Below are 23,891 nucleotides of genomic sequence, written 5' to 3' on the forward strand. Positions count from 1 at the left end.
TCTACCCTTGCTGCAAAATTATACAAAAACTCACCACGTGTGATTGTAAAGTGGCTGTGAATTAGAGTAATCTAAGTGAAGTGCATCACTTTTGTTACAGTTGTGTTTGGAACTGCTTGGTTCCCCTCGTTGCCCCAGTTATATTGCAGGGCACCTCAATGACCCAAGAGGCTCCAATGAATACAAATCACTGTGCATCCCTTCATTACTTCCATTGATTTGTCCCCCAAACACTGCACTTTTTTAAAGATCTTTCTTTGTCCTTCCTGTTACCAGTGCATGAAAAAAAGAAAAATACTGTACATAGATTGTCTATTTTTAAGTATTTATAAATACCCACACAAAAATAAGTTACGTTTAAATTGAGCTATATTTTTCCAAGTTTATTGCCGGCAGTTGAGGATAGACTAATTACATATAATTTATAGCAAAGAAATAGGCCATTCAGCCTAATGTTCTATGCTGGTGTTTATATCCCACCTAACCCCATCTGTATATTCCTTTCTCCCTATGTACTTACACAGGTTCCCCTTAAATGCATCTATCTTGTTCAATTCAACTACTCCATTTCTACATTCTTACCACTCTGAGTAAAGACATTTCTTTTGAATTTTAAAATGATAATCCTGATATTTACGGACTGGTTTTGAACTCCCCCGCCAGAAAAATGTCTTCTTTGTGTCCATTTTATCAGACCCCTCCATTATTTTAATGAGCTAAAAAACTCATAGCTTTGACAGACAAATGCCAGCTAGAAGGGAAAATTGACAATGGAACAATAGGGGATCTGACAGCTTATACAGCAGGATTCTATTTCCAAAGAAATGAGACTCCAGAATAACAGATTAAATTTTAACTTTCAGATAGTGGACTGTCCATTCCTGTTTGCTTGGGGGGGGGTGGGGGGGGCTAGGTCAATTGGGACAAATCAGACTTCAGTTTCCTTGCCACCAGCAGGCTGCTTGTCCCCTGTGAGCCTCCCACTGCAGCTTGCTGGCTCTCGGGAACCTCAGACTCCTCACCATTCTACAGGCCCAGGTGGTGGGAGTGAGCTCAGATCAGCCGCGCCCCTCAGTATTTTTGAGATATCAAGATAAGCTACAGTAACTGCACAAAAAATGCACCCAAAAATATTTTTGCCAACATTTTCAGAGTGCTCAGCAGTGGTCCCTTGAAGAATGGATGGTCTGACTGCTCAATGCCAAGATAAATGAATGGAGCTCACCCGTACTCCTGAAAATTTAATTACGGCTGTAGCTATGTCATGGGACCCTGATTTGCGTTATCAAGAAGCCCATTGCCTTAAGTAAACAGGTCTCACACTGGTTAAGGAAAGGCACTTTAAAAAATGGCAGCTTCTGAAGCATCATCGTAACCATTGAGATTGTAACCGCCTATTAACATTAAATTAGTCCCAACATCACTTACAGTATGGTTTTTATACCAAATTACACATCTACAGTGTTGCCAATTCAACACAAAAGTCCAGTATACTGTGACTCCTCTAGGTTTATTGACACCCATAGTAGCAATCTGATGAGTGAATAGTCTTGTGTAGGCTTCAGTATAGCAGCTGAATCTGGCACAACATCCAGATTTCAATGTATGCTGCGATGTCAAAATTGATCTTGTGTTTTCAGATTTCTATGGGCAAGTCAGCATAGCATATATATCAAGTTATATATTGGCTGCCAATATTCACTGAAACTCAGACCCTCCACATTTGGGCAGGCATGTGTGTAATTTCTGACACAGCATGCACATGATTTATGACGCATTATGTTTGGTTGTACAAATACAGTGTTAATCAATGGGCTGACAATATGCAGCAAGTATAACCTGACAGTAAATTCTATGACTTAATGTTTCTCATTCGTGCTAGCCAGATGTGTCTGGTGCAGTTTCAGAAACGTGTAAAGAGCTTGGTTTGGTAAACTTAAAATGCGATATAAATTCAACAAAAAACTGTCCAACACAATTTTTTACTGTGTTATCCTCCTATCCCAACCCAAAGTACAAGTTTGTTTATTCACTCAATGGATGTGGTGATTGTTGCCAAGTTCAGCATTTACTGCCCATCCTTAATTGATCTTGAGAAGCTGGTGGTGAACATCTTCTTGCACTACTGCAATCTGTGTTATGTAGGGATACCCACATTGCTATTGGGTAGGGAATACCAGTATTTTGATCCAGCAACAAAACGGAATGATGATATATTTCCAAGTAAAAATGGTGTATGGCTTGCAGGAGAATTTGCAGGTGGTGTTCTAACGTGCCTGCTGCCCTTGTTCAGGCAGTAGAGATTGGGGGTTTGGAAGGTGCTATTGAATTTGATTTGTAATCATTTGTATTTTAAGATAATCTTGTTTGGCTTCTTGACTCTGTAACTATCTTGTCTGCCAACTAAAATGCAATCTGGGTGAAGAATCTCAGTTCAACCCCACAGCCACTCCATTACCACGACTACTTTCTTCCTCTTAACATGCTGCTCACCTATTCTGGGTTGAAACACTAAAGCAGGAAATTTTCATTTCAAGGCTTAATTTTTCAAAGGCACGCATAATCAACCTCCCTGCCTCAACTTACAAAAGAAGTAAAGAGCAAATCTATGTGTTCTCACTCGCATGAAGTCGGATACTCTTGACATCATGCTCTTTGTACACAATGAACAAAATTTCAAATTCCTCTCTTTAAATTATCCCAAGGTTTCCCCACTGTATTTCAGCAATCTTTTCTTCTGTGTTCAAACATCCTTTGTTCTCCTAACATCAGGTTACTCTTTGTCACTCATTTCTTCTATTCTCCACTAGTGCTAGCTACCAGTTAACTCTGCAATCCTCTCTCTCGCTGATGTCACCATCCCACCTCTTACCCTACTTTAAGCAGTATCTTCAATTCATGTCACCTTGATCATGCTTCCATTCCCCTAATCCAACATTTTCCTTTCTGCTTGGAATTTAGTGCTGTTCCTCCTAAACGTAAAGCATTTAGAAAAATCTGTCTCCAGAAAGCATTACAGAAATAAAAGTTGTTGTCAGAAACATGATACCAAATAGATAAATTCTGTTAGGACCAGCAGGGGCCTGTTGCATTAATGGAGATAATAAAAATACTAACTGGTCATTTTCAATGTCAGAAATAGACACAAAGTTCCCTGAACAATCTAGTATTGTAAATTCCAATTTCTTACATTGTTTTTAAATCCCAATCACCACAGGTTACAAAGATGGAATTGACTTTAGGATCCAGCAAACCTTCTTTTCTCATCCAGTCATCAACCATCTGCAAAAAACAAAAAAGATTGATCAATGAACAAATAAAGCTAAACCAAGCTTATTTCCAATGCAAGACAGTAGATATGAAACTTTATTCAGCATTCTGATGCAATATTCTGGCTGTGCTTCTTTCAACAACTTTTGCATATTACATAAAATCTATAGCACAGTAATCAGTCATTTGATCCAAACGGTGACGGTGTTATACACCACATAAACCTCCTTCCACTCTAATTACCACTTCCCATACTGCCTTTCATAGGGAATCATAGAATCCCTACAGTGCAGAAAGAGGCCATTCAGCCCATCAAGTCTACACCGACTTTCTGACAGAACATCTTACCCAGGTCCTATCCCTGTAACCCCACGTATTTACCCCACTCATTCCCCTAACCTAAACATCTTGGGACACTACAGAGCAAAACAGCATGGCCAATCCATCCAACCTACACATCTTTGGATGTGGGAAGAAAGTGAAGCACCTGGAGGAAACCCACAGAGACACAGGGAAAATGTGCAAACTCCACATAGTTACCCGAGGCTGGAGCCGAACGTAGGTCCCTGGTGCTATGAGGCAGCAGTGCTAACCACTGTATCACTGTGCCGGCCATCATATCCTCCATTCCCTGTTCCCTCATGTATGCATAAGCTTTCCCTGAAATATGCCAATGCTATTTTCTTCAGCTGCTCTGCAAGACAACGTTCTCCACATTCACACAATTCTCTGTGTAAAAATGTTGAAGAACCATAGTGTGATCAACTTTGCTGAAGGTTGTGCAGAAATTTAGAAGGAAAAGGAAGCACATGGTGACAATGGTTACAGTCATTGAGGATGTCATTTAGTACTTTAATTAATGTTGAAAGAATCTGTTTGTAAAGATTGAAACATGAAGTTGTGAGAAAGTTAGACACAAGTTTGGGAGGCAACAAAAGAGTCAAGAACTTTACAGAGGAAAGTAAGGTTGGAGTCGGAGCAGTAGCTCACAACAGAGGGGATGAGAGGGATTTTTAGGAAGACGTGATGATAGTGATTTTGAAAAAAAGTGGAGTAGCTGAAGAAAGGAAACTATTTACAATGTCAACTAGCATGGAGGCCAGGAAGGGAATTTTGGATGCCAGCAGTGTGGTCAAGGGAGCAGAAGGATGGTCTTGTGGGCAATATCAGTTCAGAGAGGGTAGGAGAGTTAGAATGGAAAGCACAGTAAAATGTAGGTTCTGACTAGTCATGATGTGGAGATGCTGAACTGGGGTGAACACAGTAAGGCAACACCAGGTTAAAGTCCAACAGGTTTATTTGGTAGCAAATGCCATAAGCTTTCGGAGCGCTGCTCCTTCATCAGATGGAGTGGAAAAGGAGGTATGGCTTGATGGCAAGGGGAAGGGAGATGCAAAAGAGACAGCTTAACAGATGTTCTAAATCTCATTGACAAAGAAGTCCTTAGGTTCACTGTACTTGTTGTTCCAAGTGGAGGTGGAAGGATCAAGGGAGAGAAGTTTGAGGAACAGTTGGTAATGGAAAGAAAAGCTACGGATTACTGTTATTTTGCAGAGTGATCTTGGAGTAGTGTGTATTTTTCCACAAGAGAACAAAACATGATCATGCTTGATGTGATCAGACCGGTATGGCAATGGATGGCTAAACCAGTTATGGGCCAGATATGCTCACCTGTGTTCCTTGGCTTGAGGGAGGGAGCAAAGATGGGTGCCATAGAATGGGCCCCATCTTTCCTGTTGAAGATGCAGGGAACAGCTCACAATATACAACTTATATAGTTGAATGCTGGCAAGCAGGTAAAATTAACATAAAAATGACCATGTAATTGTTTCTCTGATGCTAACACTGTTCCAATATTGCAAATTGAATATGACTTGAAGGTGACAGTGTTATTGTCTGAATGTTTTCAGCAAGGCTTGACTCCTGGAACAGCCAAAACAAAGCCTGTTTTGCTAACTGCAAATGTTGGTTGCCAACAGGTTTGTGTTGCAGCACATGTTATACTCTATTGCACTGCTATGTTTTTTCAACATGGTACTTCATCAGTTTCTCTAAAATAGTGACTATGATTTAAGAAATAAATGACTGTATATGGACAAACTGAAAATTTTAAAGTTAAGGCAATATTTGATATGATTTACAAATGTACCAAAACCCAACAGTTAGTCTACACATTCTAACCGACCTCAATATAATAGAAACATCAAAAGTTCTCTTCTGAATTTAAATGCTAATTAATCAATAACTATATGGAAATGAGTAGTGTTACAGTTGTTTGGAGGCAGACAGTAGCAGCCCAGCTATCCCTGCCTCTCATTCCCAACCAAGTAATCAGACAGAGATTCTGGAGTTTTAAATTGGCCTTTAGTCAAGCTATAGCAGGGAAGTATGACTTTCACAAGGCGACATACAGACTCCTTGAGTGATACATGGAATGAACAATTATACTTTTGGTTATCTTGCAAGCAACTTGCATTTACTAATCACAAGTATACATTTGTTTTGAAGTCATTGATATCCAACTATAGCTAATAGTTCTAATTGTTTCATTTATGTCAGATGAAGATAGTTAACCAGTTACAGTCTCTAATGCTTGTCTAATTATAATATTCAATTACTAATGAAATATGCCCTACACCATGGCTACACCATCCAAATAAAGTCACCTGCAGACCTTAGTTGTTATGGCTATTCTCTTTCTTGTTTATCAAAGTTCCCATGTTCTTGTCGCTTGTTTGTGCAGCCCATCTGTAACTGTGGGAACTGCACAGAAACAACTTCACAGCAGCTTTCCAGGGGAATTCTGCTGTATTCAATTCACAGGGGAACTCTACTGCATTCAATGATTGTAACCCCTTCAAATAGTGTTAGCAGGACTACAAGAAAAGATCATTGAATACAGTGTCCAATGCATTCATTTTCACTCACTCTGATAAGCCAATATTATAGGTACATTAGTGAGGGCAAAATATAGTTCAAAACGAGGTCTCGTGCTAAGATGTCATCTTATTCACCTGAAGGACTTGCTGTAATTTTGGTTTCCCATCCACCATGGACTGCACAATCCCTGTGAGCTATAGGTAGAAAATAAGAAATCCAGTTACAAACAGATGAAGTTAAAATAACATGGCTGATGATTGCGTGCATTTTGAGTTTTAGTAACATGACAAAGCAATAAGTTTGACAAAGGACGATACAGAAACATTAAAAAGGCAACCTCTGTTCTGAAATATCACAAGGGATATCCAAATCAAAACTACTATGGTGATCTAGACTGGAGCAGAATGTCCAATCTACAGTTAAAAGTTTGTCTTAGATAATCTCTGCTGGTCACACCTGTAAGCAGTTGAACATCTATATTCAAGATTAAGCACAAATCTACTTATATATCATATCTTGAGGGTGCACCAAAGGTAACCTTAGTGATCTGAACTACATTTGGAATCTTTCATATATGCTCTTAACCAAATCTGCCAAGTGCAGGTGGAAAACCTTTAGTGACACAGGCCAGATATAAATTGTTAAGCTGCTTTATTTATAGACAGCAAGTGAATATACAAAGTAATAGATGTAATAATATCTATTCAACTGGCTACAGAGAACAAGAAAAATTAAGTATGTCACACTGTTCCTATTAAGCAAGTATGCTTCACTAGGCCAGGTTTCTTCCCCTGACTGAGCTGCTTGACTGAATGCCTGTGTCCCTCTGTTCTCCTCTCCACGCTCCCAACCAACAGACAGCTCTCCCTATGACTACTTCTCCTATCATTGATCTGCCAGCAATTGTTTCAGTAAAACCAAAATGTTATCAAAATTTGCAGTTCGACTGCCAACCTTATTAAGGCAAAATAAAACCGTATAGAATCAAGAACTCACAAAGACTGGAGCATAAGAAGCATGATCCAGAAATTGCCGTGACAATAATGCAGAGTTCACATTGCCTGCCGTTATTAGTGAGCTAAAAAAATAGCAATTTGTGGTGAGGAAGAGGTACACCATTCGTTGTGAATGACCATAAATTGCTGGAAAATTTACACTGCTCAACAATTAACCTCACAAAACAAAAACACGCCATCAACCTACCAATTAATGTAAAGAAATTGCAGGATTTGTGGTGTAAGTACGAAGGAATCTTGCTGCAGCTGGCATTTCATGTCGTAAGGATTCTGATTTATGGTTCTGACATTCTACTCAACCTTGGAGGTACAGACAGATGTCTCACTCCTGCAGGTAAATTTTCCTAAAGGTTTTTAAATTTTTAATTTTCTTTAGATTATTTTTATTTTCTCTCTCTTAATCCAATCTTCTTTTTTTCTCCCTTCATTTTTCTTCCTGTAACTGATTTGACTCAAATTCACCCTATTTCCTTCTCCATTCTTCACCTGGTATCATTCTCTAGCTTTAAGTTGCAATGGTTAAGGAAACAGGCCATTAGACCTGATGTTCATGAGATTCCAAATATCTGCACCTTCCTCAGTGCACATTTTCAGCAACTTGCCAAACAAAAATACTCGGATCCAGAATGTCAGGACAAAAATCCCACTCATGCTATTCACCATGAGATGTGCCATACCAGCAATTCCTGGGTCAATGTTTCTAGCTAGCCATCTATTACACCAATTAAGGCTGCATCTTAATTGTTCTAGTCAAATCATCTCTCCTTTTAATTGTAGAACAGCAGTTGGAAGAAAATCTGAAGCCCCTGACGTTGGGGGAGGACACCAGAGGATTGGCCTGTAATGGGAGAAAGTAGAGGAAAAGGGCAAGAAATATAAACGAAATACATATTTTGGAAATTTTCATTATTTAATCTATCGATCAGATTTTAACCTATTGTAAACATCAGAATACTTAGATGAAAGAAAGCCATCAAATGCTCTTGTGGCAGAGTCTTGTTAAATAAAATTGGAATAAAGAAAATCTTTATACAAAATAGTTGCTTGATAAATATTTTGAAACAGAAAAACAGTTTCCGACTAAAATAAGGCAGAAATCCCACATAAACAGCTCACTCTGATTTGGCTAAAAAATCTAAAAACAAATATCATAATTTAGCCAACCTGCAGGGTTGATAACTGCTAACTAAGAGAAAACATTTCAAGAAACACTTTGTTTGTTAACTACCATTCTGATCTAAAGAAAAGAAACATTATGTACTGATTAGAAGTAATTCAACAAATAACCTTACACTGCTGGAAGATTAGGTACTATCAAGTTTTCAGTGCTCAATTTATTTTGCCTTAGATTCATCAAAATTATTCGAAAACGTTGAGAGTGGATTTGAAAACAGTCCTTTTGATCCTAGAAGTGGGTTTCAAATTGAAGCAAATGTTCATGATTCCAGTTTGCTCTCTCTGCTGTCAACAGCCTTAAAATAAGTCTTTGTATAATATCAACCTTATTCTTGGTGAGCATAAGTCTATATTAGAAAACTATTCAACAGAGGTTACTAATTTGGGATATCACTCAAGACACCCACAAAACTGGCTGTTTTATAACAGCAATATCTTTGATTTTAAGGCAAGAATGCCTTCCTTTCTCAATCACAGACCCAAAAAGTAAAGACAAAGTAACAGGTCACTCATCTCATTTGTTGCTTGCGCATGTAACTAGCTTGATGTATGTAACTAGCTGACATATTTGCCTAAATGATAACTGCTCTTCAAAAAAAGTTGATTATGAAGTGCTTCTGAGATATCGGGAAGACTTAATAAGGCACTGTATAAGCACAAGTTATTTTCTGTAGTTGATCAAAGTGGAGAAAGAGAAAAAAATTTCCACTCCCCAATGTAAAAATAACTCAAACTGAAGACCATAAAAACCATAAAATGCATACCAAGATAAACGAATTGCACAAATGCAAGTAATTGCAGACGACTTATCATCTTTGTTCATTTGATACTGTTCTGATCAAGTTCAGTTTCCTCAGCCAATTCAAGAATGATAACGTAAAATGCACTGCTGTACAGAATGCTGACATGTTAGCAGCTTTTACTCCATGCTCACATGGTTTTAATCACTGTGGCATCACAAAACAGGTGAAATGAGAATACTTGAGAAGTAAACACTGAATGGTTACAGCATTTAAAACAGCAATGCAAGTTCTATATTTTCAGTAGGCATATAAATCAAAATTTCCCATAAACAAATCGTTTGACTACTATGTTTAGCATAAATAGATGTTTTTAAACTTACACACTTTTTTTTAGAATAATTTTAATTAGTTGAGAAAAAGAAGTTCATCTTCTGGGAAACGAATACAGTTTTTATGAAAACATATGTACTATATATTTTAAGATTCAATATTAATCGATTTGGTGCATCACAACACAACAGAAGGATAAAAGTACTTCCTATAAGTGGGGATGTGGCAGTCAAAATTGCTATCAAAACTTGTTCATGCTTGGATAATTTTTTTTTAAACTTGCTAAAATATAATTGAGATGTTAGATATTAAAAACATCATCAAGCAAGAGGGAAAAATTGAAAAGAATATAACTAGAAAAATGAGACTCAAAGGCTGCTTTGTTTCAAACTATGAGCTGAACAATGATATTGCAATTTGATTGATGGGTGTTCAGATACATCCAGTGTTGCGAATGCTCTTCAGAATGTGGTGGAAGGTCAGTCAGGCAGGAAAGTGGACTTCTATCAAAGCGTGGAGGTTCCTCAACGTGAAGTGTAAAGGCAGTTAAATTCTGGCAGAATCTTCCCTCCAGAACAGTGCTGAAATCCATCACTTTGAAGCCAATTAGGAATGTCATGACAGTATGATAATGATTTTAGAGAAAAAAACAGACATATAATATTGTAGGATACAATTAAAACTGCCTTAACATTGGGAAATATAATCTTTGTCCAAATAAGCATTTTGTCTTGGTTATTTTTAGCCCTCATGATTATGACAACACGGAAAACGGTTTTACATATCTAGATAAATTGCTGTATCATGTGCTAAAGCATTTACACTGACTTGTTCATCACCAACACTATTATCCAGGCACTTATCTCATTTTTGTAACTTAAATGAATATTTGCGGTAGTTACCGCAAAGTGCATTGAGACAACATTCTCCCATTCCCAGCACAATATTCCTTCTCACAGGCAAGCTTTGCACCGAGAAACTAGGGAGCAGTTCGAGAATAGAATTCTTCCACTTTGAGACGAACACAGGAAATCTCCGACCTCGCCTGTGGCTGGGATTCTCCAGTCCCACTGCAGGGACTGGAGTTTTGGCTGAGCGCCAAATTCCCTGTTCTCACTTGCCAGCAGTGGCAGGGCGAACGACATTGGAAAATCTCACACCAAGTGCCATGGCTGGGACGGGTACCTGGAGAGTTTCCCGCTGAGGGGGCTGTCAGGAAAACATGCCAAATCTTCCGGCCTCGATCTTATTAATTATGCACTTCGGTGTTTTACACCATATTCAGTGGCAGAGCAGCCCTGGATGGCACATAGTCTGCTGGCATGTCCAGGTGCCATCTTGAAAAGGCATCCAACATCATTGACCCACTATTGAAGAAAGAAGGTGGACCATCTGAAAATGAACACTCTGAGGCTGGAAGATGGACCCTCTTCAGGGCAAGGAATATGGAAGGTTCACCTGCAGATACACCATTGGCCCACTGTGACGTGGTGTTCCAGGGTACAGGGTTGTGGGCAGCCTCCATTCTGAACTTGTTCAGATGAATCCCGACATCTGCACGTCATTCTGTTCCAAATATGTTTCATGCTGGTATGCTTTCTCCACTGGCATTGTGGAGAATCTTGCGTGGGGGGATCAGGCATCAATCTGCATCCATTAACTGAATGCGAATGAGGTCACGCCAGTCTCTAACAGATTTTACGACCCTCCATGGTAGGCACCAATTGACGATCGCACTTAAATTCACACAGGTATGAAACCGATTTCTGGCATCCCACCATTTTATTCCCCCAGGCCCGGCATTGAACCCACCAGTGGAGGCTTGGGAGAATTCCACCCAGCATGTTAACCATTAGATTTGCAACCCCAATTTTGATGCAGATACACTCTGAGGCTGGAAGATGGACCCTCTCCAGGGCAAGGGCAGCCTCCATTTTGAACTCCAGAGTTGCAATTCTTTTATCTGTATCAGGGCAATATGGCAGCTAGGGCAGTGGCATGCTCCTCCTGCCAGATGTGGGCAATTAGGGAGCAATCTAGTCTCCCTGACAGCTTTGTCTGCAGGAAGTGTGTCCAGTTGCAGCTCCTCACAGACCGCATTGTTCGGTTGGAGCGGCAGGTGGATGCACTGCGAAGCAAACAGGAGGCAGAGAGTGTGATAGACACTAGTTACAGGGAGGTTGTCACACCACAGGTTCAGACAGGTAGATGGGTGACTGCCAGGACAGGCAGGCAGGTGGTGGAGGAGTCTCCTGTGTCTATTCCCCTTTCAAACAGGTATACCATTTTGGATGCTGTTGAGGGGGATAGCGTGTCAGGGGAGATACCAGCAGTAGCCAGGCCCGTGACACCATAGCTGGTTCTGCTGTGGGACAGGGTCGGGCAAAGAGCAAACGAGCAGTAGTAATAGGGGACTCGCTAGTTAGAGGCACAGACAGGCGTTTCTGCGGCCGCAATCGAGATTCCAGGATGGTGTGTTGCCTCCCTGGTGCTAGGGTCAAGGATGTCTCTGAGCAATTGCAGGACATTCTTAAGGGGGAGGGTGAGCAGCCAGAGATCATTGTACATATTGGTACCAACGACATAGGTAGGAAAAGGGATGAGGTCCTGAAATGTGAATATAGAGAGTTAGGCAGAAGGCTAAAGTGCAGGACCTCGAAGGTAGTAATTTCAGGACTACTACCGGTGTCACGTGCTAGTGAGAGTAGGAATAGGAGGATTAGGCAGATGAATGCCTGGCTTGAGAGCTGGTGCAGGGGGCAGGGATTTAGATTTTTGGATCATTGGGATCTTTTCTGGGGAAAGGCTGAGCTGTTCAAGAGGGATGGGTTACATTTGAACTGGAGGGGGACTAACATCCTGGCGTGAGATTTGCGAGAGCCACTCGGGAGGGTTTAAACTAGTTTGGCAGGGGGGTGAGATCCAAAGCAGTAGGGAGACAGAAGAGAAGTTTGAGGACAGCACGGAAGTTAAAGAGAGCACATTAATTAGTAAAGGCAGTGTCAGTAATCCTAGTACCAGACAGATCAGACAGAAACAAGACGGAGAGCAAGGGAATGCAGATTAAACTGCATTTATTTCAATGCAAGAGGCCTGATGGGCAAGGCAGATGAACTCAGGGCATTGATGAGTACATGGGACTGGGATATTATAGCAATTATTGAAACATGGCTAAGGGAGGGACAGGACTGGCAGCTTAATGTTCCAGGGTACAGATGCTATAGGGAAGATAGAACAGGAGGTAAGAGAGGAGGGGGAGTTGCACTTTTGATTAGGGAAAGCATCACGGCCGTACTGAGAGGGGATATATCCGAGGTTTTGGCCACTGAGTCTATATGGGTAGAACTGAGAAATAAGAAGGGGGAAATCACTTTGATAGGGTTGTACTATAGGCCCCCAAATAGTCGGCGGGAAATTGAGGAGCAAATATGTAAGGAGATTACAGATAGCTCCAAGAAAAATAGGGTGGTAATAGTCGGAGATTTTAATTTTCCCAACATTGACTGGGACAGCCATAGTGTTAGAGGGTTGGATGGAGAGAAATTTGTTGAGTGTATTCAGGAGGAATTTCTCATTCAGTATGTGGATGGCCCGACTAGAGAGGGGGCAAAACTTGACCTCCTCTTGGGAAATAAGGAAGGGCAGATGACAAAAGTGTTAGTGAGGGATCACTTTGGGACCAGTGACCATAATTCTATTAGTTTTAAGATAGCTATGGAGAATGATAGGCCTGTCCCAAAAGTTAATATTCTAAATTGGGGCAAGGCCAATTTTGATGGTATAAGGTGGTATCAGGCAGGAACTTTCAAAATTTAATTGGGGGAGTCTGTGGGAAGGAAAAGGGACGTCTGGTAATTGGCATGCTTTCAAAAGTGTGTTAACCAGGGTTCAGGGTAAACACATTCCTCTTAGAGTGAAGGGCAAGGCTGGCAGAAGTAGGGAACCCTGGATGACTCGGGATATTGAGGCCCTGGTCAAGAAGAAGAGGCACATGACGTGCATAGGCAGCTGGGATCAAGCGAATCTCTTGAAGAGTATAGGGGGTGTAGAAATCATAGAAACCCTACAGTGCAGAAGGAGGCCATTCGGCCCATTGAGTCTGCACCGACCACAATCCCATCCAGGCCCTACCCCCACATATTTACCCGCTAATCCCACTAACCTACGCATCTCAGGACTCTAAGGGGCAATTTTTAACCTGGCCAATCAACCTAACCCGCACATCTTTGGAGTAGGAGTAGAGTTAAGAGAGAAATCAGGAGGGCAAAAAGGGGACACAAAATTGTTTTGGCAGACAAGGCAAAGGAAAATCCAAAGAGCTTCTATAAATACATAAAGGGCAAAAGAGTAACAAGGGAGAGAGTAGGGCCTCTTAAGGATCAACAAGGTAATCTATGTGCGGATCCACAAGAGATGGGCGAGATCCTAAAATGAATATTTCTCATCAGTATTTACTGTTGAGAAGAGCATGGATGTTAGGGAACTTGGGGAATTAAATATTGATGTCTTGAGGAGTGTACATATTACAGAGAAGGAGGTGCTGGAAGTCTTAAAGCGCATCAAGGTAGATAAATCTGCGGGACCTGATGAGGTATATTCCAGGACATTGTGGGAGGCTAGAGAGGAAATTGCGGGTCCCCTAGCCGAGATATTTGAATCATCGATTGTCACGGGTGAGGTGCCTGAAGATAGGACAGTGGCAAATGTTGTGCCTTTGTTTAAAAAGGGCTGCAGGGAAAAGCCTGGGAACTACAGGCCAGTGAGCTTCACATCTGTGGTGGGTAAATTGTTGGAAGGTATTTTGAGAGACAGGATCTACAGGCATTTAGAGATGCAAGGACTGATTAGGGACAGTCAGCATAGCTTTGTGAGTGGAAAATCATGTCTCACAAATTTAATTGAGTTTTTTGAAGGGGTAGCCAAGAGGGCAGTGCAGTTGATGTTGTCGACATGGACTTTAGCAAGGCCTTTGACAAGGTACTGCATGGTAGGTTGTTGCATAAAGTTAAATCTCACGGGATCCAGGGTGAGGCATCTAAATGGATACAAAATTGGCTTCTTGACAGAAGCCAGAGGGTGGTTGTAGAGAGTTGTTTTTCAAACTGGAGGCCAGTGACCAGTAGTGTGCCTCAGGGATCAGTGCTGGGCCCATTGTTATTTGTCATTTATATTAATGATTTGGATGAGAATATAGGGGGTATGGTTAGTAAGTTTGCAGATGACACCAAGATTGGTGGCATGGTGGACAGTGAAGAAAGTTATCTCCAATTGCAGCGGGATCTTGACCAATTGGGCCAGTGGGCTGACGAATGGCAGATGGAGTTTAATTTAGACAAATGCGAGGTGATGCATTTTGGTAGATTGAACCAGGGCAGGACTTACTCAGTTAATGGTAGGGCGTTGGGGAGAGTTACAGAACAAAGAGATCTAGGGGTACATGTACACAGCTCCTTGAAAGTGGAGTCACACGTGGACAGAGTGGTGAAGAAGGCATTCGGCATGCTTGGTTTCATTGGTCAGAACATTGAATACAGGAGTTGGGACGTCTTGTTAAAGTTGTACAAGACATTGGTAAGGCCACACTTGGAATACTGTGTGCAATTCTGGTCACCCTATTATAGAAAGGATATTATTAAACTAGAAAGAGTGCAGAAAGGATTTACTAGGATGCTACCGGGACTTGATGGATTGAATTTTCAGGAGAGGCTGAATAGACTGGGACTTTTTTCTCTGGAGCGAAGGAGGTTGAGGGGTGACCTTATAGAGGTCTATAAAATAATGAGGGGCACAGACAAGGTAGATAGTCAATATCTTTTCCCAAAGGTAGGGGAGTCTAAAACTAGGGGGCATAGGTTTAAGGTGAGAGGGGAGAGATACCAAAGTGTCCAGGCGGGCAATTTTTTCACACAGAGGGTGGTGAGTGTCTGGAACAAGCTGCCAGAGGTAGTAGTAGAGGCGGGTACAATTTTATCTTTTAAAAAGCATTTAGATAGTTACATGGATATGATGGTATAGAGGGATATGGGCCAAATGCGGGCAATTGGGATTAGTTTAGGGGTTTTTAAAAAAAAGGGAAGGGCCTGTTTCCATGCTGTAAATCTCTATGACTCTATGACACTTGTTTGTCTCTATATAGCCCCTTACATTTTGAAAAGTCCCATGGCACTTTACACAAGTGCAATTAGACAAAATGAAAACTGAATCAAAGGAAGGAATTCTTCCATTTTGAGACCAAGTACGTGGCAGGTACAGGAATGTGGAGTGTTTTCTGCTGTGGAGTCTGAAAAATATGAAATATTCCAGCCCCGACCTCAGTAATTATGAGCCCAGGTGTTCTGTGCCATGGTGGGCCGGTTGGGGGGGGGGGAGCGGGGGTGCGCGGCGGCAGGTTTTTATCGTGCATAGTCCGCCATCGTGTCCAGGTGCCATATTGTCCAACATCACTGACTCTCTTTTGAAGAAAGAAGATAGGTCTCCTGAGAATGAAGATAGATCTCCAGAAACATTCTGAGGCTGGAAGATGGACCACCTCCAGGACACCTAATCTGGAAGGTTCATCTACAGCTGCACCCTGATCCATTGCTATGGTGTTGCAGGGTCACAGATAGCCTCCAACTTGAACTCCAGGCATTATTCAGACGAATCCCGACGTCTGAAAGCCACATTGCTCCGAATATGTCTCACACTGGTGTGTTTTCCCAGAGTCATCCTGGAGAGTCTGACATGGGGCGGGGCGGGGCGGCGGGGGGGGGGGGGGCGGAGGCAGGCCTTCATCTGCATCCATTAGTGGGATGCAAATGAGATTCATGCCAGCCTCTGGCGCGTTTCCGACCCACTACGGTGGGCACCAGTGGAAGATCCCGTTGGAAATTTACACTGGCGTGAAACTGACTTCCGGACCTCCCACCATTTTCGCCACCGGCACCTGCCATTGAATCCACCAGCTGGTGCTTGGAAGAATTCTTCTCAAAGAGATATTAAAAAGGGAAACTAAAAGTTTTGTCATAAAGATGGGTTTTAAAAAATGGAGTGGTTTAGGAAATTCCAGAGCATAAGGCGGGGATGGTTCAAGGCATGGCCATCAATCTGGGTCAATAGCAAAGAGTTTTGATGGGGAAAAAAATGCATGAGATGTTGGTCAGCAGCTGCAGAGTACTCGGGTTCAAAGACCTGGAAGAGGTTATGGAGATATACTCTGGCAAGAGCGCAAAGATATTTAAACATAAGAATGAGAAACTGAGAACCAACGTAGGTCAGCAAGGAGTAATGTGTGAGAGAGATATCCAGTCACCAATTCAAAAGATCCTTCATACAGTTTATATTGCTTGCTGAAATCGATAAGGGAAACAGTAAAACAAAACAAAACAGGAATCTTTTCTTAGATTTCCGTATATAGGTTTTTGACAATTAATTCATGGAAAATGAATTGAAACTATTATAATGCTGCACACTAATGAGAAAGGAGGAGTAAATTTAGAAACAGTTCTTTGGCATTTAAATTCAAATTTAGTCAGTAGCAAAAGCATCATCGAGAGACAAATTGCTACTGATCTCCCAAAAGTAATTAAAAATAGCTAAAAGCTAATCTCAGGTAAATGTGTATTTTGAAGTCTATTTTTATCGTGCAAAAGTCAAGATATAGGTGAACTAATATTAGGTACTAGATATTGAAAGTGGGTACACAAAGTTTAAAAGTTTAAATCTAATCTAATCCATCTGTTCACAAGGCTAGTAGTCTGAAACCAACATCTTGTTTAGAATATTAAATATGAGCAAAGCCAATACATAATTTAGCTACTATAAGCAATAGATTTTTATTAAAAAATAAACAAAATACTCCTTTTTCGAAAAACCGGTAAATTTCATCTTTTGCCACTTTCAACTTTGCAAGTTTTAAAGGTAGGCTGCAATGCCCAAAAGTACAGCTACTGTCAGGTCTTGAAAGGAATAATTCATTTGTATAGTGCCTCATTATATTATTAAAATATTTCAAAGAACTTCAAATAATGGTTTGCTTTCTGGAATTCTGGAGAAATGCGTGAGCAAATCCACCCTGCATGCCTCAGGTACGGTACAAGAGAAAAAGTAGTTTTTAAAGGGACGTATTGACATTGTTAGTCTTGTGTATGTCCCATACAATGATTTTCAATTAAAACAAACAAAGGCAAACATTTCAAAACATTGTTCAATCTGCAGAAAGCAATTGGTTGGCAGCAGTCAAGTTATTTGACTATGATTTTCATCTTTCCTTTTTTCGTCTTTTTTCTCTGAGAGTAAACAAAACTTGTGAATGCTTAAAATACAAAATAAAAGGACCGCCAATTTTCAACAGATCAAAACTGGCTTCAGAAGTGGACAAAAAGTATGTTGATGACCTTTGTTGTCCTCGGCCGGCTTTTTAATATGCTATGATGTGCTATGTACAAAATATGCTGGAAATAACCACGAAAGAGCATCTACATGGTACCAAAATGTACTTGAGTTATTTTGACACCTGATCAGTAATATTTGGCTCCATAGTTTTGCTAGTGCCATTCAACAAGAAGGAATTCCTCCACTAGTACGAAGGAAAGGGATTATAAAATACCTTCAGGTTGGCTACTGATTGATTTCTACTAGCTCTGTCTGAGTTTGCAGAAGTGTTGTGGGTTTTCAGTTCCTTTTTAAAATTGATGAAATCGTCAGGGAACAGTGTCGCACATGTAAAATCATTGTTTCTGACTTCAAGGGTTTTGGTTAGGCCACTTGCTTCCAGCCATAGGTGCTGTAGTTATCATCTCTCTTGGCTTGCAACATGACAGGGGGAATAAACAGAGGAAGACCCAGTTGCTCAAAAGAGGGAGGAGGAGGAGGAAAGGGAGTAGGGTTCTTAGCAGGATGCCTTATCCACCAGAGCTTCAAGGTGAATTTCTCTCATCTCAAATTAAGCTAGGGAAAATGTGTGCGATGTCTCTGCTTTACAAAGGAAGTGCTCGTGGAAATTTGTCAAGTCTTACAAGCAGACCTGCAGCCTCAGAGTGGGCTGAGGAAGGTGCTTCAATTGTCTTTACACTTCTTCATGCAGGCTGGAGTAGTGAGATCTCGAACGTCTTCCAGTTAGCCATCCACTGTTAGGGAAGTTAAGTGATTTTTTTTTATTCGTTCATGGGATGTGGGCATCACTGGCTGGGCCAGCATTTATTGACCATCCCTGAGGGCATTTAAGAGTCAACCACATTGACATTCTTCATGCAAGGAGAGTATATTGTGTTGTCTCTGACTAGAAAGAAGCAGTTGGAGCATGCATATGTCTTTGCCAGGATATCATCCTTGGTGCTGGGCATTATTGACTGCACATACATGGCTTTGCGGGCACTGCATCTGTAACCGTAAAGAGCTCTAAATCCCTGAACATGTAGTTGATGTGCGATGAAACCATGCTTTGCACAGCGTGCAGGTGCATGCTAAGTATCCTGGCAGCAGTCATGATGGCCTTGATTTTACGCCTGAATTCACTGAGTGCAAAAGGCAATGTGTGCACAAAATATCCATCTCACCAGCGAGATCTCATTTTTCCCACCCTTCACTGGTGACGTAACAAGGATCCATCCGGAAAGGTTGGGAGCGTCATTCCAATAAATTAACATCTCATTAAAGCTCGCTGTGCAGAGCACAGCCCTTGCCAGGTGTATGGCAAGCAGTTGAGGAGGAGGAGGAGGAGGAAGGAGGCAACCAACATATCTCCTTTCCGGCCGGGCTGTCTGTACTTTGCCTGTTCTGATGAAGTAACATTGAACACAACTCAAATTCCCCAATCAACAACAGTCTCACACTTACCTTTCCTCTGTCACGGACTATCACATGTGCTCTTCAACATAACGTTGAAATAAAAGGCACCAGAAGACAACCGCTTCAAATCAACTTGATCATACATCCAGCATTCCATAAAAAGAAAATCAATGAATTACCTTTGTGTATTCCATTTGTGTGTTTTTCAGACACCTTTGCCTGGTCGAGAGCTCCTATGCAGCTAACCTGGTGGTTCCAGTATGGAAGGTGGAAGGTTGCTGACATTCAGTGAGGGAAGACTTAAAATGGAAACCCTCAAGCAGCTCTGAGCCTAGATGATGCGGCTTTGAACTACCCTCTGGCCGCTTGGCAGTCTAGTTGACTGGTATTGGCAGTGGCACTGGCAGAGTAGCAGTGGCGGGAAGACGAAAGAGGACTGCAAGTTTCTTCTCCAGAAAGCCACTGTCACTTCTCCAGGATGGTACCTCAGTAATCTAGTAATCTGTTGGAGTAGTGCTCTTTGTGCACTAGCAGCTGTAGCCATAATTGCAGCAGTCTGAACTTCACATGGCAGCAAGCTGTGCTTACATACAAGCTGAGACTGCATAATTTTAGCATCCACTCCAGCGCTGAAGATACCGGGTAGCTCCTGCTTGTAATGCAATGGAAACTGAGGCATTGGCCATCAGATGATCCATTGTGGTTAGGCCTGCAAGTGCTCTCATGAAGCTGCTCACCACTTATGCACTGGAAAGCATGGGAACCAAGCTCTTTGCAAAGTTTTGTGTCAAGTTGGTGACAAATTCCTCTATGCTCCTCTACTGTGACAGCAGGTTTTGTGATAGGCCTGCCATCATACCAAGCATTTCAATGCGAAAGTCAATCAGCCTTTTTCTGTACAGAGATTCTTCAAAGTCCTCATCCGAATCCCCTATAGCAGAATTCACCTTTCAGGGAGCTAACAAAAGTGCTACTCTTTCTCTGTGCCCAAGCTACAGGCCATTCATGCCCAGTGCTCATCACCTATACAGTGCACCTGTATGTTATCCTCTAAGTCATGTAGTGCCAGTATCTGAGCTGATAGCTATAGGTATGAGATCAAGTAACAATGTTCCTTCATTGTCTTGCTCCTGCACTCTCCTCCATGGGGTGAGGGTATTCAGCAGGTACCGTCACCTGAAGTTGTGGCTCAGCTTGCTCTATAAAGAGGTATGGCATAATGTGTTTGGGTGATATAGCTGTCATGCTTGAAAAGCTGACATTGTGTGCAAGCTGAGAGATGTGGGTGTGAGCATGTGAGGGTAAGGTGAGGGCACGAATGATAAGTATTAGTTCTGCTTGAGAATTAATGTTGGCACATCAGTGAAGGGTTAAGTGGTGAATGAACCGATGTGTGAGGCTTGTAATGGTTCATTTATAAGGATATGGGGTTTGAAGATTTAACCACTGATCTTAACCACTTGTGTGAAATAATTAAGTTTATTTTGGCACTGCAGTCAGGTTCTTGGGACTCCATTGATAGCATTGTGTATCTGGATTTCCAGAAGGCATTTGACAAGGTGCCGCACCAAAGACTGCTACATAAGATAAAGGTGCACGGTGTTACGGGTAATGTGTTAGCATGGATAGAGGATTGGTTAACTAACAGAAAGCAAAGAGTGGGGGTAAACGGATGTTTTTCTGGTTGGCGATCAGTGACTAGTGGTGTACCTCAGGGATCAGTGTTGGGACCGCAATTCTTTGCGATTTACACAGATTATTTGGAGTTGGGGACCAAGTGTACTGTGTCAAAATTCGCAGATGACACTAAGATGGGTGGCAGAGCAAAGTGTGCAGAGGATGCTGAAAATCTGCAAAGGGATGTAGATAGTCTAAGTGAGTGGGCAAGGGTCTGACAGATGGAGTACAATGTTGGTAAATGTGAGGTCATCCATTTTGGTAGGAATAACAGCAAAATTGACTATTATTTAAATGGTAAAAAATTGCAGCATGCTGCCGTGCAGAGGGACCTGGGTGTCCTTGTGCAGGAATCACAAGGAGTTGGTTTGCAGGTGCAGCAGGTAATTAAGAAGGCAAATGGAACTTTGTCCTTTGTTGCTAGAGGGATGGAGTTTAAAAACAGCGAGGTTATGTCGCAGCTGTATAAGGTGCTGGTGAGGCCACACCTGGAGTACTGTGTACAGTTTTGTTCTCCTTACTTGACAAAGGATATGCTGGCACTGGAGGGGGTGCAGAGGAGATTCACTAGGTTGATTCCAGAGTTGAGAAGGTTGGCTTATGAGGAGAGACTGAGTAGACTGGGGCTATACTCATTGGAATTCAGAAGAATGAGGGGAGATCTTATCAAAACATATAAGATTCTGAGGGGAATAGATAAGATAGAAGCAGGGAAGTTGTTTCCACTGGTGGTTGAAACTAGAATGAGGGAGCATAGCCTCAAAATAAGGGGGAGCAGCTTTAGAACTGAGTTGAGGATGAACTTCTTCACACAAAGGGTTGTAAATTTGTGGAATTCCCTGCCCAGTGAAGCAGTTGAGGCTACCTCATTGAATGTTTTTAAGGCAAGGATAGATACATTTTTGAACAGTAAAAGAATTAAGAGTTATGGTGTGCGGGCGGGTAAGTGGAGCTGAGTCCATGAAAAGGTCAGCCATGATCTTATTGAATGGCGGAGCAGGCTCAAGGGGCCAGATGGCCTACTCCTGCTCCTTGTTTATATGTTCATTAATAAAAATAACCATCTGCACCCATTGCATTTTCAATGTTGATCTTGAGGGGCCCCCTGACCTCTTTCCTCTTGTCCACTTTCTGCACCAAGGTTTTCAGTGCTGCATCAGAATCATTCCTGATGCACCATTTTCAATCTTCTTCCTGCTGTGAGATTCTTCCACGAACAGTTCTGGCACCTGCTGCAACCAGAATGCATCTTTACTTTAAGAGGTGCTGGTTGGCTTTAAGTTGTGTAGGTCAGCTTTAAGTGATGCTAGCCTCACACAAACATGGGTCCACTGCTGTGGTATGCAGCCAGTCAGCAGTGTGTGTAATGCTAAGCTGCATGCTACCATTATTTAAATTAGGAGGCGACATGAAGTTTGTGTACTGCCGACATTCCAATGTATGGGCACAGGTTCATTCAACCTTCTAGCAGCATTATCGAGCGATATTGAAATTTTCTCCTAATAAGTCCTATTCTAGATATACGAGTGATTCTTATCAAAAGAAACAGATGCAGGCAATAACATCTGAAGATAGTTTCCATTTGATTCTGCTGCTTTTGTGCTCAGATTTTGGTACCGTATTACAAATTGGAGAATTATAGTTAAAACCATTTATGCTGCACAATCTTTTATGCTGGTTGAAGAGTGAATTTGCCAGCATGAAGCCTCACCAATTCCGATTGTGCCCGAAGTGGAAACATTACCTCAATGTTTACATGTAACCTTCTAAAAGCTAGCTACCAGTTTCCGGCATTCAACGGAGGAGAGTCTGTATTCCAGTTTACAAATGGATGTCAAATGGAAAAGAAGTGATAAATCATAAAGATTGCGGGATGCAGCAATTTACTGCATCTCTAGTTAACCCCTTTGGAGGTCACTGTATCAATTCTCCCACATAATTATTTATCAACTAAACGACAGCCTCCAGAGGGGCGATGTTCAATTGATTCACACAAATCAACTGGTCAAACAGTTAAAGCAAAAGCCCTGCAAGGTGAACTAAACTTATTTTATTCCAAAACCAAGGGTCACTGTAGCAATTAACACATCACGACCAGAGATCACTAAACCAACATCTAAGATCATTTACATTATCTCAGCAAACAGCCCGAACATATGTGGTACTCCCAAGCAGTTTCTCAGCAATAACTTTGCATTTTGAACCTTTCACTTAAAGCAAAATGTGAAATAGTATTCTCCTCCTCCACCTCAAACTAAATTGTACAAAGTCAACATCTATTAAATATTGTATTGAGTGTTGGTCAGACAAATACAATTGTTATATATATATATTGAAAGAATGTTAAGAGAAAATATTTCCAGATGACATTTTTACACTGATACAGGTAGATTGTGTGAAAAGTACAAGGATACTGGTTATTTTATTAAATCCTTACCTCTGTACAGAAAGGCGTAAGCTCTGAATGCACAACTGGTTGAACGTACATATGAAACTCAGATTCAATTTCCAGTGTCCTTCCATGTAGTTTTAGGATTGGGAATTCTATAATTTCCTAGGGATGTGGTGCAGGGGTGGAAGAAATGAGAAATATGGTAAACATAAAAGTTAATTTCTTCTCTCTGGGATATCTGTATAAAGCAGAAAAGTTGTTAGATACATGTTTCAAGGTCTTAAATTGATAAATACACGATTATTACAAGCATTTTAAACAAGTAATTCCTTTTTTAAAAAATGTTGATGCCTAATTAGATTTAGATTTTTATTTTAAACAGTTATATGGCAAATCAGAAATTTTATGTCAAGCTTGGATTCATAACATTTTCAAGTGTTTCATATACAAAGTGGCCGCCCTTAATAAATATTTGTTCTCAGGTGGGGGATTCTGGCGAGGCTAGATTTAATGTCCAACACTAAATGCCCTGAGGAGGTAATGTTGAGACTTCTCCTCAAGTTGTTGGGTAACCAGCAATAGAAGGGAACCTTAAAAACAAAAGAATGTTAAAAAATGAAAACGCTGGAAATACTCAGT

At 41.2% G+C, this 23,891-nt stretch overlaps 1 protein-coding gene across 2 annotated transcripts in view; it reads right to left on the reverse strand.

Moving 5' to 3' along the window:
- The window catches only part of LOC144497417 (ERI1 exoribonuclease 3-like), a 352,319-nt gene that overhangs the window by 290,287 nt on the left and 38,141 nt on the right, over positions 1 to 23,891 (reverse strand). For both annotated transcript variants that reach the window (XR_013498545.1, XM_078218663.1), the window contains exons 3-5: positions 23,298 to 23,414; positions 6,285 to 6,344; positions 3,191 to 3,282 (exon numbers count right to left, since the gene is read on the reverse strand). Coding sequence is in view for 1 of the 2 variants with exons in the window: in XM_078218663.1 (XP_078074789.1) it covers positions 3,191 to 3,282; positions 6,285 to 6,344; positions 23,298 to 23,414 (269 nt within the window). In the remaining variant the exon portion in view is untranslated. The remainder of the gene's footprint in view (positions 1 to 3,190; positions 3,283 to 6,284; positions 6,345 to 23,297; positions 23,415 to 23,891) is intronic.

The sequence above is a fragment of the Mustelus asterias genome, chromosome 8 (genome assembly GCF_964213995.1).
Source record: "Mustelus asterias chromosome 8, sMusAst1.hap1.1, whole genome shotgun sequence".
In the NCBI taxonomy this organism is placed as follows: Eukaryota; Metazoa; Chordata; class Chondrichthyes; order Carcharhiniformes; family Triakidae; genus Mustelus; species Mustelus asterias.